This window comes from Onthophagus taurus, chromosome 3, assembly GCF_036711975.1.
Source record: "Onthophagus taurus isolate NC chromosome 3, IU_Otau_3.0, whole genome shotgun sequence".
In the NCBI taxonomy this organism is placed as follows: domain Eukaryota; kingdom Metazoa; phylum Arthropoda; class Insecta; order Coleoptera; family Scarabaeidae; genus Onthophagus; species Onthophagus taurus.
Window position 1 is genome coordinate 24,558,261 of NC_091968.1, and position 15,736 is coordinate 24,573,996.

A 15,736-nucleotide genomic window follows, 5' to 3' on the forward strand; every position below is an offset into this window, starting at 1 on the left:
AATGAGGTTGGTATAACTGATCAATTTGTTACAAATGTTTATAAAATATGTCTTTGAGATTAATAACGAACATTTTTTGTCGGAAACATTTCCTTCCATCTTTTATCATTCTCGGAATTTTATTCGATTTTTATGCCAAAAACGTCAATTTCAGAAACATTTACTTTCTAACCAAATAACATTGGTATAACTGATCAATGTGTTACAATTGTTTATGGAATATGTCATTGAGATTAATAAGGAACATTTTTTGTAAGAAACATTCCCTTCCATCTTTTATCATTCTCAGATTTTTTATCCGATTTTTATGCCAAAAACGTCAATTTCAGAAATATTTACTTTCTAACCAAATAAAGTTAGTATAACTGATCAATGTGTTACAATTATTTATGGAATATGTCTTTAGGTTGATAAGGAACATTTTTTGTTCGAAACATTTTTTTCCATCTCTTTTCATTCTCGAACTTTTATCCGATTTTTATGCCAAAAACGCCAATTTTAGAAACATTTACTTTCTAACCAAATAACATTGGTATAACTGATCAATGTGTTACAATTGTTTATGAAAAAGTCTTTGAGATTAATAACGAACATTTTTTGTCAGAAACATTTCCTTCCATCTTTTATGATTCTCGGAATTTTATTCAATTTTTATGCCAAAAACGCCAATTTCAGAAACATTTACTTTCTAACCAAATAAGGTTAGTATAACTGATCAATGTGATACAATTATTTATGAAATATGTCTTTAGGTTGATAAGGAACATTTTTTGTCCGAAACATTTTCTTCCATCTCTTTTCATTCTCGGACTTTTATCCGATTTTTATGCCAAAAACGCCAATTTTAGAAACATTTACTTTCTAACCAAATAACATTGGTATAACTGATCAATGTGTTACAATTGTTTATGAAAAAGTCTTTGAGATTAATAACGAACATTTTTTGTCAGAAACATTTCCTTCCATCTTTTATGATTCTCGAAATTTTATTCAATTTTTATGCCAAAAACGCCAATTTCAGAAACATTTACTTTCTAAGCAAATAAGGTTAGTATAACTGATCAATGTGATACAATTATTTATGGAATATGTCTTTAAGTTGATAAGGAACATTTTTTGTCCGAAACATTTTCTTCCATCTTATTTCATTCTCAGATTTTTATGCCAAAAACGTCAATTTCAGAAATATTTACTTTCTACCCAAATAAAGTTGGTATAACTGATCAATGTGTTACAATTGCTTATGGAATATGTTTTTGAGGTTAATAATTGTCATCATCCACGTTACTGACGCATACATGTCTTATAAACGTTTTGTTTATTAGTACCTTAGTTTTGTTGGTTACTACTCCTGATGTTAATAGTTTGCCCAATCCAAAATAACCTCTATTAGCCATATGTCTTCTCTTAATTTCTGGTAACATTATGTTCATAAATTCCTCTACACCTTTCAACGTGTATAGTTCACTAATCAGATCTTCAAGTGACATATTCAAACAGCAGCATTTTGGCCTGAAGTTGTGCCTACCCCTAGTCCCGTATCCATGCACCTTAGATTGAACTTGATACGCTGACTTGTAGCTGTTCGCATGAAGTATAGACTCAAATATAAACTCACAAGGAATCGTAAGAATGCTGAACTTTTTGAATAGACACGAACAGCACGTCGTTGTAGTTTGAAAATATGTGCGCCAGAAGGGCTATTACCCCATATCAAAATGCAGTAGGTTACCATGGAATGGACCAACGCGTGATACGCCAACTTGCCTACATCCAGCGGAATTGTACTCATAAAGGGTCTCAATGTAAAAATATTATGATTTATGTTTCCACTTATTATGGTAACATGATCATAAATGTCGTTTTAACTGTTTTAAAGTCATTTAGCGAGAGTTCATTATAGTCGATTCGCTTGCCCTATGCCAGATTTAAGAGAGTAATTCCCCTGTAGTTGTTACATACAGTTTGCTCTCCCTTGTTATGTATAGGCACGATTATATCTATGTTCCAGTCTTTTGAAAGTTTTAAATGTTTCAAGATTAGTTCCATCAGCCTACACACACCGTGTTAATTAATTACCCGACGTCATCATTACAAGTATGCAATCAATATCACAGTATGCATATTGCAATATGCAATTTGCGATATTGCTTGCATACTTGCAATGATGACGTCGGGTACGATAATTAATTAACACACTGTATATGATCCTTCAGCTTGTTTTTTCCATGTTTCAGAAGATCAGACGGTATGCCGTCGATACGAGGTGGTTTATGGTCATGCATTATGGCATATATGTCGAATAATAGAGGTGAAAATGTGCATCCTTGCCGCTTCAACAATATCATTTAAAACAACAATAATATGGTATTATTTCCCTCATTTATTAATTCATAAGATATCTTCCTCTTTTTCGTAATTTAAATACTTATTTATTTAATAAGTTTATGTTCTTCCTAAAAAATATTAATTTATAAACATTTTAACCCTACCTTTTATTTCAACTTCCTGTATTAATCGATAAAACTCTTTTTTATTCAACTTTTTCGTCAACAAAGTCATGGTCTGACGACTCCCCCATCACATTGGAACGGAAGAAGACCTCAAACGGGAGCTCCACCACTCCTGATGACGCTCCTGATAGTAGTACTTCGTGTGTACGTTCACCTGTTTCCTCCTTACTTCAGTCGCGTTCGGTTTGTTCGAAAAGCTCACCATCTCACTCTTTAAAAAAGCTGCAAATTTAATTTAAAACATTTAATTAACAACAGTGGGTTAATAAAAAATTTAGTGAAAAATAATTAATAAATCGTGTTAAAATGTTTTTAAAAAAATTAAATATTTGTTGTAAGTAATTTTTTGATATCTTTATTTCACTTTCGTAGTAAAAAAAAACTCGCATTAAATTTACTTTCAACACTATTCTTTTATTACAATGAGACTGATCATTATAATTCTTTTCCCACAATTTCATCATTGTCGGAAAATAAAAAAATTATAAAACAAAGATTTAGTTCTCGTCGTTAGTTTCAATTGGAGATGAAAGTAGTTAATATGTATATCAAAACCACTAAAGACGTTGAATGAGGTTTCTAATCTACGTAGAAAACGAGCCGTTATTACTTAGTGTAGTACTCAAAAGAAAAAATGAGAAAATAAACGACAAGACAAAGTAGAACAACATTGCAATTAGATCTCCAGAACAAAAAACGTAAAAAATGGGGAAATTAGATCGAAAAATTTAAATAAACCCGGTTAGTATTGCGTAAATTGTAAGATGAATTAATCTAACAATAAGAAAAAGTATTTTCAGGTCAAATAACTTTAATAAATTACCTTGTTTTTGATTATTTTATAAAGAACGTTGAAATTATCTCCGATTTCTATTCATCATCTTGATTTATTTTATGTTTTAGAAATTAATTAAATAACTGTTGTAAGAGACGCTTAATTTGACATATTTTTGACGTAAGAAAAAGTCAAATTAGTATTTAAAATAAGTTAATAAATATTTTTTAAACGATTATAAAACTTGGAAAGAATTAAATTTGGAATAATCAAAATTAAAATAAACTCAATAATTAAATAGATATCAATTAATTAATATAATAAAAGAAAAAAATTAATTAAATTTTTTTAAATGCTAATTTGACTTTGTTCAAATCTACTTAAATGTCAAATTAGCGTTTGAAATAAATCAATAAATATTTTTTGATAGATTATAAAATTTAGAAAGAATTAAATTTTGAATAATTAAAATTAAAATAAACTCATTAATTAAATAGATATCAATTAATTGATATGATAAAAGAAAAAAATTAATAATTTTTTTTTTAAATGCTAATTTGACTTTGTTCAAATCTACTTAAATGTCAAATTAGCGTTTGAAATAAATCAATAAATATTTTTTGATAGATTATAAAATTTAGAAAGAATTAAATTTTGAATAATTAAAATTAAAATAAACTCATTAATTAAATAGATATCAATTAATTGATATGATAAAAGAAAAAAATTAATTAAAATTTTTTTTAATGCTAATTTGACTTTGTATAAATCTACTTAAAAGTCAAATTAATGTTTAAAGCGGGATATAAAATTAGTGTTAATTAATTGTCGTTTAATAATTCATTAAAATAGAATTAGATTATATTAAGTAAATGAATTCGTATTAAAAAATTAATCTTAATAGTTACCAAACGCCATCTATTATCAAAAACACTCACTTTATAATTGTCAATTTTTGACGTTTAATTAAATGTCATTAATTATGTATGTAGTTTCATGTTGGGGTGAATTCCTTCACAGCAATAATTGCCTAGCGGGGCAAATCTAATAAACATTAATTTTTTTTTTTGAGTGAACACGAAATTTCAACGAAACTTTTCGACGGCAAAATTTTGATGGAAACACCAAACTTTTATACCTATACACTTTAAACGCGATTTAATAAAACTTTAGGACAGCTGACAGTTTCGGTACGATCATTCACGAAAATTAGGTCAAACGTTTAAATTATGAAACGCAAATTCAATCCCTATAAACAACGTTGCAATTGGACATCACTTGACTAAGCGACATTTTATCGTTTTTAGAGATTTTCATGCAGAATACCGAAAGACCTAAAATACCATTTGATTTAAAGAACCGACTTACAAGGGGACCACCAGACGTGTGACCCTCCGATTTTGAAAAAATTTGGTGTAAGGGTAGGAAATTATATTTAAACCTTATTGGTGAAGTACTATTATTAGACGCCTAGGCATTTTGGAGAAAATAAATTTTAAAAATTTTGAAATTTTAAGTTTCGTGAAGTGCGTCTAGTCAACCCTATTGGTTTTACGCTCGTGGCAACAGGTCCGGCAGCTGAGCTAGTTAAGGCGCTAGTTACAGACTCGATGCCCCGAGTTCGCGCCTCGGTAACGGCGTTTTTTTTTTTTTAATTATAAATTTATTTTTACGTTAAGTCGTAATATGGTAAAGTACTGTGAGGTAATATAACACAAAAAACCTTTTTTCTACACCCACATGTATATGTATATGTTCTGTTTTCTGCACAATTGACATAACAAATTACTTTTGAGAAATACTACGAAAAACACGCATTCTTTGTGTAAATACCAAGAGTAAACATATAAGAGTTAAGGAAAGTACAGAAATATATATATATATATATATATATATATATATTCAAGAACCCTTCTACCATTTAATGGTATAGGGTATCACAAATTTATAAAAAAGACATTTTATTTATACTCACATCAATGTGGCAGGTAAGCAATTGTTAGGGTGATATACATCATAAAAACATTGAAAACATAAATTTTCGTAGCACACTGCGCACCTTAATAGAGCAGGGTTTTTACAAGAGCACGGTTTTTTTAGAACATTAGAATTAAAGCATACTTCATTCACATTTAAAAAGACCTCTCTATCATCAGTTAGTTTTGATGCAAACCAAGCATATCTTAACATATTGTTAAAAACAGATGCTGACAACTGATGATGTACAAGAGAGTGAATTTTTATACAATCTTCTCTCCCCGAAATTTCTCGCTTTCTTTCTATCAAAGCGGAACAATTTTGAAGCCGTTTGATGAAGTTCTTAACTTGTCTATAAAAATAAACGTCACAAGGTTGGCAGAGGGGAGTACATCTTGCAGGAATCACTTTTAACGTACAACTTGAATGGTGATTATCGTCCTTAAAAATGTCATCATATAAGGATGGATTTGTTTGGCCTCCCCAGGAATCAATTATTAATAAAAACTTTTCATTTTCTACATAGGGCAACAAAACTTGCGTTAAATAATGTTTATATAAAGAAGTTGTTAATTTTCCCGACTTCGAGCTGGTAACAATAACATTTTTATATTTTTCCATACAAGTATTGACGTCTTTCTGCACTCGAGGGCCAAAATCACCTGTACACTCTTGCAAACACACAAACACAAGCGGAATTAATTTTCCTGATAGTGTAATGCTATACTGGGCTGTATAGGTGTGTGTGATTTTGTTGATGTTTCCTTTACGAACAAAAACCGCCTTTGAACCCTTCTCGTGCAAACATCTATCATATGTCGATTGATATTGACAGCCTAAATAAGAAGTAATATAATTTATTAAACCGGTACTACAGTTTAAACTTCTTCATATTCAATAGTAAAATTAATTGTAAGTAAAATAGACTTGTAACTCACCGGTTTGATCCGTATTTATAATTCTGTCAGGATGAAAAAAAGGTATCAATTCCCGACATTGTTTTCGAAATTGCTCCGCTGCTGCCAAAGTTTGTTCTATACTACTATACTCCTTTGCACTTACATATTTCGTAATCTTCCTCTGGCGAATTCGATGCTTCTGTTTAAATCGCAACACCCAACTTTCAGAAGCTTTAAAATTAAAATCTTCAAATTGACTTGCAGCTGCCAATGCCCATTGCTGAAGATTTCTAGTTGTCACCTGTAATGACTGTTCCCTGCTTTCCAAAAATCTATCGTACGTCCACGTGTCGATAATATTGTATTTATCAATTGTTGTTCCGCCTTTTCTAACGTCTTCTGCCCAGCGTTGCAAGTACGTTAAGCTTTTTAAGCGGCCGGAGCCTTTAGTCTGAAGACTTTTTAGAGTCCAATTGGGATGCTGTCTTGCCAAATTTACTACTTTTATTTTAGATTCCAAAGAGATGTATTCAACTTCTTTCCTTTTTTTCTCCTCAGGAACATATTCGGCAGGATCGCCACTTTTAACTTCCTCATAGGCATTTTCCGAGTCGCTTTCTTCTTGCGAAATTAGTTCCTCCACTTCGATAAACTTCTTCTCACCAATCATTTCGAGAACGATGTCATACATTTTTTTTCCCATTGCCATAGATGTATAACTAATTTCTTCAGGTCGTTCTGCAGAAACGAGACCACCTTGCTCCAGAAGAATATCCAAAAACATCACAGCACCTTTCAACTCTTTCTTTGATTTGTTACTATAGATAGAATTAGATTCACAATCAGAAGCACCACTACTTCCTACAAATTGTAAATTCGCTTGCGTTTCCATTTTTCTAAACGTCGAACTAATTGTTATGCAACTAACAGTAAAGTGACAATTATTTTGACAGGTTTTGACATTTTTAAAAACAAGTGAGTACTAATTGTAAATGTGAAATTTGATTGGTTAATTTTATTTCATATCCATTCTATGAATATGACTGATATTGCCTACATATTCCCCTATAATATGTAATTAAGGAATTGATACTTCTTTTTCATCCTGACAGAGTTATAAATACGGATCAAACCGGCCAGTTACAAGTTTATTTTACTTACAATTAATTTTACTATCGATTATGAAGAAGTTTAAATTGTAGTACCGGTTTAATAAATTATATTATTTCTTATTTAGGCTGTCAATATCAATCGACATATGATAGATGTTTGCACGAGAAGGGCTCAAAGGCGGTTTTTGTTCGTAAAGGAAACATCAACAAAATCACACACACCTATACAGCCCAGTATAGCATTACACTATCAGGAAAATTAATTCCGCTTGTGTTTGTGTGTTTGCAAGAGTGTACAGGTGATTTTGGCCCTCGAGTGCAGAAAGACGTCAATACTTGTATGAAAAAATATAAAAATGTTATTGTTACCAGCTCGAAGTCGGGAAAATTAACAACTCCTTTATATAAACATTATTAACGCAAGTTTTGTTGCCCTATGTAGAAAAAGAAAAGTTTTTATTGATAATTGATTCCTGGGGAGGCCAAACAAATCCATCCTTATATGATGACATTTTTAAGGACGATAATCACCATTCAATTTGTACGTTAAAAGTGATTCCTGCAAGATGTACTCCCCTCTGCCAACCTTGTGATGTTTATTTTTATAGACAAGTTAAGAACTTCATCAAACGGCTTCAAAATTGTTCCGCTTTGATAGAAAGAAAGCGAGAAATTTCGGGGAGAGAAGATTGTATAAAAATTCACTCTCTTGTACATCATCAGTTGTCAGCATCTGTTTTTAACAATATGTTAAGGTATGCTTGGTTTGCATCAAAACTAACTGATGATAGAGAGGTCTTTTTATATGTGAATGAAGTGTGCTTTAATTCTAATGTTCTAAAAAAACCGTGCTCTTGTAAAAACCCTACTCTATTAAGGTGCGCAGTGTGCTACGAAAATTTATGTTTTCAATGTTTTTATGATATATATCACCCTAACAATTGCTTACCTGCCACATTGATGTGAGTATAAATAAAATGTCTTTTTTATAAATTTGTGATGCCCTATACCATTAAATGGTAGAAGGGTTCTTGAATATATATATATATATATGTATATATATATATATATATATATATTTCTGTACTTTCCTTAACTCTTATATGTTTACTCTTGGTATTTACACAAAGAATGCGTGTTTTTCGTAGTATTTCTCAAAAGTAATTTGTTATGTCAATTGTGCAGAAAACAGAACATATACATATACATGTGGGTGTAGAAAAAAGGTTTTTTGTGTTATATTACCTCACAGTACTTTACCATATTACGACTTAACGTAAAAATAAATTTATAATTAAAAAAAAAAAAACGCCGTTACCGAGGCGCGAACTCGGGGCATCCAGTCTGTAACTAGCGCCTTAACTAGCTCAGCTGCCGGACCTGTTGTCACGAGCGGTTTTACGCTCTTTAATAGGGTTGACTAGACGCACTTCACGAAACTTAAAATTTCAAAATTTTTAAAATTTATTTTCTCCAAAATGACTAGGCGTCTAATAATAGTACTTCACCAATAAGGTTTAAATATAATTTCCTACCCTTACACCAAATTTTTTCAAAATCGGAGGGTCACACGTCTGGTGGTCCCCTTGTTAGATACACCAAGAAAATCTACAATAGAAAAAATAGATGAGAAGTTTATGTCTTCTATTTTATATAGAATTTAAGTCTAACTAGTTTCGGCCCTTGGCCATCTTCAGAGACTCTAGAAATAGATTAACATCTCTCATCTTATTTATTTTACAAACGACAGCGGTAGGTAGCGCTAGATAGCATATTGTTATTGCACTAAAACTAGAACTAACACTAGAAGTAACACAAGACCTAGAACTAGAATTAGTGGTTCGCCCAAGACCAACAAGACGAGATCTTCATAAAGTCTTGTCTCGTCTCGCCTAAGAACTAATAAGTCTTGTATCAAGTCTCGTCTCGCAACCTCCATTTTCATCTCATCTCATTTCTCGTACGAGAGTCTCACAAAAGTATAGAAATCTCGTTATGCATAATCTTATTGTTTCAGTACAATAAGGAATACTCAAATACTTGCTATAATGTAAGAGTCGGAATTACAGCCCTCAGCCCCATCGGTCGCAAATGATTTTGTTTTTCACCCAATCATTTAGGCATAACATAACAAACATCGTGCAGATTTATTATTAAGGCGATTTCGATGTTTTCTTATAGTTAATGCAGCACGTGAAAATAATCTTTCCACCTGGACTGAAATAGCCGGTATGCTTAAGAGATCTCTCTTCAGAAGACTGAATTTTCCACCATTATAGTATATCTATGTCTTTATTACACCGAGGCATAGAATAATATTTTTGAAGCTCCTGAAATAGGCTTTGTATATGTACATCTTCAAATTTCTGAATCGAAGTCTCTTTTAATTCTTGGCTCCATCTTGTCATATCAAAAACTTCTATCTTATGCCGCGAATCGAGAATTAAATCTGCAGTATAAATCTGATTAGTTTTACGATAATGCTTTAATATTTGGTTTCTAGCAGCCTGAAAACTAACAATAAGCTGCTCTTCGACAGCGTTCTTCCGAGTTTCTTGGAAACTATTTGAAAGTTGACTAATAATTTATTCAGTTCTTCTAGCAGTATCGATTCTTTGTCCTCAAGAGCATATGGTTTTAAATCAACATTTTGACACAATGCACCAAGTCCATGTCTACATCCAAGAAGTACTTTCAACATACAATTACTGGAATTCCAGCGTGTAGATACGAAAATATTTGCAGAAATACTTACCTGCGAGACTCTCTCTTGAGAGTTTAGTCACGAAAAAAACTTTCAGTTGTCAGTGTCAACTTTAATTTTATTATTATATTCGTAATCTTCATAACAAATGCTTTAAAATGAGTCCAAACTCGACATATTTAACTTTGATATTAATGGAGATACAATCACTTCCGGTTTGAAACGTCAACGTCCATTTTGACATATTTGTCATCTTCATTAAAAAACCTTTAAAATGAGTCCAAACATGACGCACTTATCTCAAAAAACAAAAAAGTTAGAATAAAAAACATTAAACCCGAAGTTAGCAACGATGAAGATAGTAATTTAATTTTTAAATATTAATACCAACCTTAATTTTTGATTTTTTTTTTATTATATTTATGTTTTTGTAACAAATATTAAGACATTTTATAAAAATTAAGAATATGTCAAAATGACATTGACATTTCAAACCGGAAGTTGCTTATATCTCGAGTAATATTGGAATTAAACGTATCGTGTTTGGACTCATTTTAAAGGATTTTTCACGGCGATTACAAATATGTCAAAATTGACGTTGACATTCTTAACCGGAAGTTGACCATAACTTCATTAATATTGAAGATAAATATGTCGTGTTTGTACTCATTTTAAAGGATTTTTAACGAAGATTACAAATATGTCAAAATTGAGGTTGACATTTTACCCTGCTAAGAAAAAAATTTTAGGTGTTAATGTCAACTTTAATTTTATTATTATATTCGTAATCTTAATAAAATAACCTTTAAAATGAGTCCAAACATGATGCACTTATCTCAAAAAACAAAAAAGTTAGAATAAAAAACATTAAACCCGAAGTTAGCAACAGTCAAGATAGCAACTTAATTTTAAAATATTAATACCAACCTTAATTATTGATTTTTTTTAATTATATTTTTGTTTTTGTGACAAGACATTTTATAAAAATTAAAAATATGTCAAAATGACATTGACATTTCAAACCGGAAGTTGTTTATATCTCGTGTAATATTGGAATTAAACGTATCATATTTGGACTCATTTTAAAGGATATTTCATGACGATTACAAATATGTCAAAATTGACGTTGACATTCTTAACCGGAAGTTGACCATAACTTCATTAATATTGAAGATAAATATGTCGTGTTTGTACTCGTTTTAAAGGATTTTTAACGAAGATTACAAATATGTCAAAATTGAGGTTGACATTTTACACTGCTAAGAAAAAACTTTCAGGTGTTAATGTCAACTTTAATTTTGTTATTATATTCTTAATGTTTATAAAATAACCTTTAAAATGAGTCCAAACATAACGCACTTATCTCAAAAAACAAAAAAGTTAGAATAAAAAACATCAAACCCGAAGTTAGCAGCAATGAAGATAGCAATTTAATTTTTAAATATTAATACCAACCTTAATATTTCTTTTTTTTATTATTCTTTTGTTTTTGTGACAAATATTAAGACATTTTATAAAAATGAAGAATATGTCAGAATGACATTGACATTTCAAACCGGAAGTTGCTTTTATCTCGACTAATATTGGAATTAAACGTATCATGTTTGGGCTCATTTTAAAGGATTTTTCACGGCGATTACAAATATGTCAAAATTGACGTTGACATTCTTAACCGGAAGTTGACCATAACTTCATTAATATTGAAGATAAATATGTCGTGTTTGTACTCATTTTAAAGGATTTTTAATGAAGATTACAAATATGTCAAAATTGAGGTTGACATTTTAAACCTGAAGTTAGTTATCATATAATAGAAGTTTTATAACTGAAGTTTAGTCACTTTTCCGCACTTTTTTTTATTTTTAACGTGTTTTTTTAGAGAGATTTCTCAACATTGTTCATTTGTCGCTTAGTCAAGTGTAATTCTATTCCAATTATTATCGATTTTGTTTTCTTTTGTTAGAATCACAATTTCACTAGATAAGGATTTCTCGAAGACTTTCTAGGAAGAGTTGATTTAGTTTCTAAGTCAGCACATTGAAATGAAAGAAAAAGAGGAAAAACAGCTCCAAGAATGTTTAGTTTAATTTAATTTAATCATTTTAAAATACCGGAAATTGAAATTTTATGAAAATTTAGATCACTCAGCTTTCCATTTTGAACGATGACATCTAAACCTAAAAACAGCGGCTATAAAAATTGTAATGATGCTAAATGATAATAAAGGAGAAGATTATTTGGGTGCGGAGCTTTAACGTCAAATTAGTAATAATAATAATAACCGTTAAAATAATTTGAGATGCGCGAGGTTAATTGTTTTTGCACTAATTACTCTCGAAATTGGTTAAGAACGATTTTTTTTCGTGGAAACGGTACAAAAACGTTTTGCATGTTACACTCTATGATTTTCTGGTTAACCACGAAAAAAAACTCAAATTCTTCTCTCAAAACGAGAACCTAATTAGAACATTAAGTTTTCATCATTAAATATTAGAAAAGAAATAGACCACGAAGAACAAAGAGAATACAAAACTTTTTTAAGTGACAATCATGTAAAGAGCAGAAACCGTGGAAAAAGCGAGCTCGTGAACTCGCTTCGGCAATGAAACTTTGAGGTCAATGACAAAAATACGCTCCGGTTGTAAGCAGGAAGGAAGTTCAACAAAAACTTTAAAAAGTTCATTTCAAAACATTTAAATCGAAAAAAATTAATTAATTTTGTAACGTTTTCACTTTCCCTTTATTTCGAATTCGAAAAGATTGCATTTTATTGCGTGTGTGAGTTACACCTTCTTACAAAACAGCTGATTTAAACCAATCTTTTTCTCGCATTTTATTACACTTACAGTTTCTAAACTGGTCTTTATTTCAAACCGCAAATAGATCTAGTTTTCATTTTACAGTTGCTGCATAAAATCCAGAAAATATAATCAAACAATGTTGAACAATGAAAGAAAAGTGTTAATGTTTAAAAGGACAATGAGTTTTAACTTAAACAGGGTGCGTTTAAAACTGTGCAACCAAGTTTTTGTGATTTTTCTTTTATTTCTAATTGTTAATGAGTGTAAGTGTAACAGACCGCCAAGATTTCTAACGGATGGACAACCGGAAATCGTATTGAGATTAAAAGAAGGATACGAAACACCGATAGGTAATTTTTTTTACATCAAACTTTTTTCTCCCATAACTAATCCATTAACAATTCTCTAAGCCAATTTAAATTGACCAAATACAATTTGAATCTAGAACATAACCTCATTTTTAAATTTTTAGACAAGGTTTCAATAAGCCCAAATTAGTTTTCAATAATTTTGAACAACTTATAATCGCTTTGGAGCAATTTTAAAACATTTAGACATGTTTAGGTTGATTACCAATTTGTTTTTAATCATTTTGCACAATTTTGAACAACTTTAAATTCGGCTTTTAATCGTTTTGAACAACTTGATATGATTATTAACCAATTCTCAATCATTTAGACAAGTTTTCAATAACACCAAATTAGCTTTTAGTGATTTTGAATCACTTGTAATAGCTTTGGAGTAATTTTAAAACATTTAGACAAGTTTTAAATTATTATCAATGCGTTCTTAATCACTTTGAGCAACATTTTCAAGTTGTAAACGTCTTTTGAACAACTTTAGATGCAGTTTTTAATGGTTTTCAACAAGTTAGAATGGTAAGGAAGCAGTTCTCAATAATGTAGACAAGTTTTCAATAAGCCCAAATTAGTTTCCAATAATTTTGAACAACTTATAATCGCATTGGAGCAATTTTAAAACAGTTAGACATGTTTAGGTTGATTACCAATTTGTTTTTAATCATTTGGAACAATTTTTCTATTTTGTAAATGTGTTTTGAACAACATTAAATTCAGTTTTTAATCGTTTTGAACAACTTGATACGGTTATTAACCAATTTCTAATCGTTTAGACAAGTTTTCAATAACGCCATATTAATTTTCAGTAATTTTGAACGACTTATAATACCTTTGGAGTAATTTTAACACATTTAGACAAGTTTTGGTTGATTACCAATTAGCTTTTAATCACTTTGAACAACTTTTCCATGTTGTATATTAGTTTTGAACAGTATTAGATGTCGTTTTTGATACTTTTGAACAACTTTTAGCCGTGATGAATCTGTTCCCAATCATTTAGACAAGTTTTCAATAAGCCTAAATTAGTTTTCAATAATTTTGAACAACTTATAATCGCTTTGGAGCAATTTTAAAACATTTAGACAAGTTTAGGTTGACTACCAATTTGTTTTTAATCATTTTGAACAATTTTTCTATTTGGTAAATGTGTTTTGAACAACTTTAAATTCAGTTTTTAATCGTTTTGAACAATTTGATACGGTTATTAACCAATTCCTAATCGTTTAGACAAGTTTTCAATAACGCCAAATTAGTTTTTAGTAATTTTGAATCACTTTTAAAGCTTTGGAGCAATTTTAAAACATTTAGACATGTTTAGGTTGATTACCAATTTGTTTTTAATCATTTTGAACAATTTTTCTATTTTGTAAATGTGTTTTGAACAACTTTAAATTCAGTTTTTAATCGTTTTGAACAATTTGATACGGTTATTAACCAATTCCTAATCGTTTAGACAAGTTTTCAATAACGCCAAATTAGTTTTTAGTAATTTTGAATCACTTTTAAAGCTTTGGAGCAATTTTGAAACATTTAGACAAGTTTTAAATTATTACCAATGCGTTCTTAATCACTTTGAGCAACATTTTCAAGTTGTAAACGTCTTTTGAACAACTTTAGATCCAGTTTTTAATGGTTTTCAACAACTTAGAATGGTAAGGAAGCAGTTCTCAATAATTTAGACAAGTTTTCAATAACACCAAATTAGTTTTCAGTAATTTTGAACGATTTGTAATACCTTTGGAATAATTTTGACACTTTTAGACAAATTTTGGTTTATTACCAATTAGTTTTTAATCACTTTGAACAACTTTTCCATGTTGTATATGCGTTTTTAACAGTGAATATGTTATATTTGAGGTTATATTTTCATAAACGTCAATTTGAAATTAAAGAAATCTCCATGACAACCAGGTTAGGTAACACCGAAATAATTAAAAAAACTAAATTTGACATTCAAGCATGAAATTTGAAGTTAAAATTTAAATTTGAGGTTATTTTTCATAAACGTCAAGTTGAAATTAAAGAAATCTCCATGACAACCAGGTTAGGTAACAATGAAATAATTAAAAATACTAAATGTGACATTCAAGTATGAAATTTGACGTTAAAATTTAAATTTGAGGTTATATTTTCATAAACGTCAAGTTGAAATTAAAGAAATCTCCATGACAACCAGGTTAGGTAATAGCGAAATAATTAAAAAACTAAATTTGACATTCAAGTATAAAATTTGACGTTAAAATTTAAATTTGAGGTTATATTTTCATAAACGTCAAGTTGAAATTAAAGAAATCTCCATGACAACCAGGTTGGGTAATAACGAAATAATTAAAAAAACTCAATTTGACATTCAAGTATAAAATTTGACGTTAAAATTTAAATTTGAGGTTATATTTTCATAAACGTCAAGTTGAAATTAAAGAAATCTCCATGACAACCAGGTTGGGTAACAACAAAACAATTAAAAAGCTATATTTGACATTTAAATATAAAATTTGACGTAAAAATTTAAATTTGAGGTTATATTTTCATAAACGTCAAGTTGAAATTAAGGAAGTCTCTATGACAACCAGGTTGGCTAACAACGAAATAATTA

At 29.8% G+C, this 15,736-nt stretch overlaps 1 protein-coding gene and 1 long non-coding RNA gene across 2 annotated transcripts in view; one reads left to right on the forward strand and one right to left on the reverse strand.

The window, feature by feature from the left end:
- Nucleotides 1–1,269: 1,269 nt before the first annotated feature.
- Nucleotides 1,270–15,736, reverse strand: part of LOC111416994 (uncharacterized) — a 34,521-nt gene continuing 20,054 nt past the window's right edge. The window contains exon 2 of the long non-coding RNA XR_002706634.2: nt 1,270–2,735. This is a non-coding gene — a long non-coding RNA (uncharacterized lncRNA). The remainder of the gene's footprint in view (nt 2,736–15,736) is intronic.
- LOC111416992 (cadherin 88C) overlaps nt 2,713–15,736 on the forward strand; it is a 33,891-nt gene continuing 20,867 nt past the window's right edge. Inside the window, exons 1-2 of the mRNA XM_071195459.1 lie at nt 2,713–2,847; nt 12,884–13,131. Of these exons, the coding sequence (XP_071051560.1) occupies nt 12,918–13,131 (214 nt within the window). The 5' untranslated portion in view covers nt 2,713–2,847; nt 12,884–12,917. The remainder of the gene's footprint in view (nt 2,848–12,883; nt 13,132–15,736) is intronic.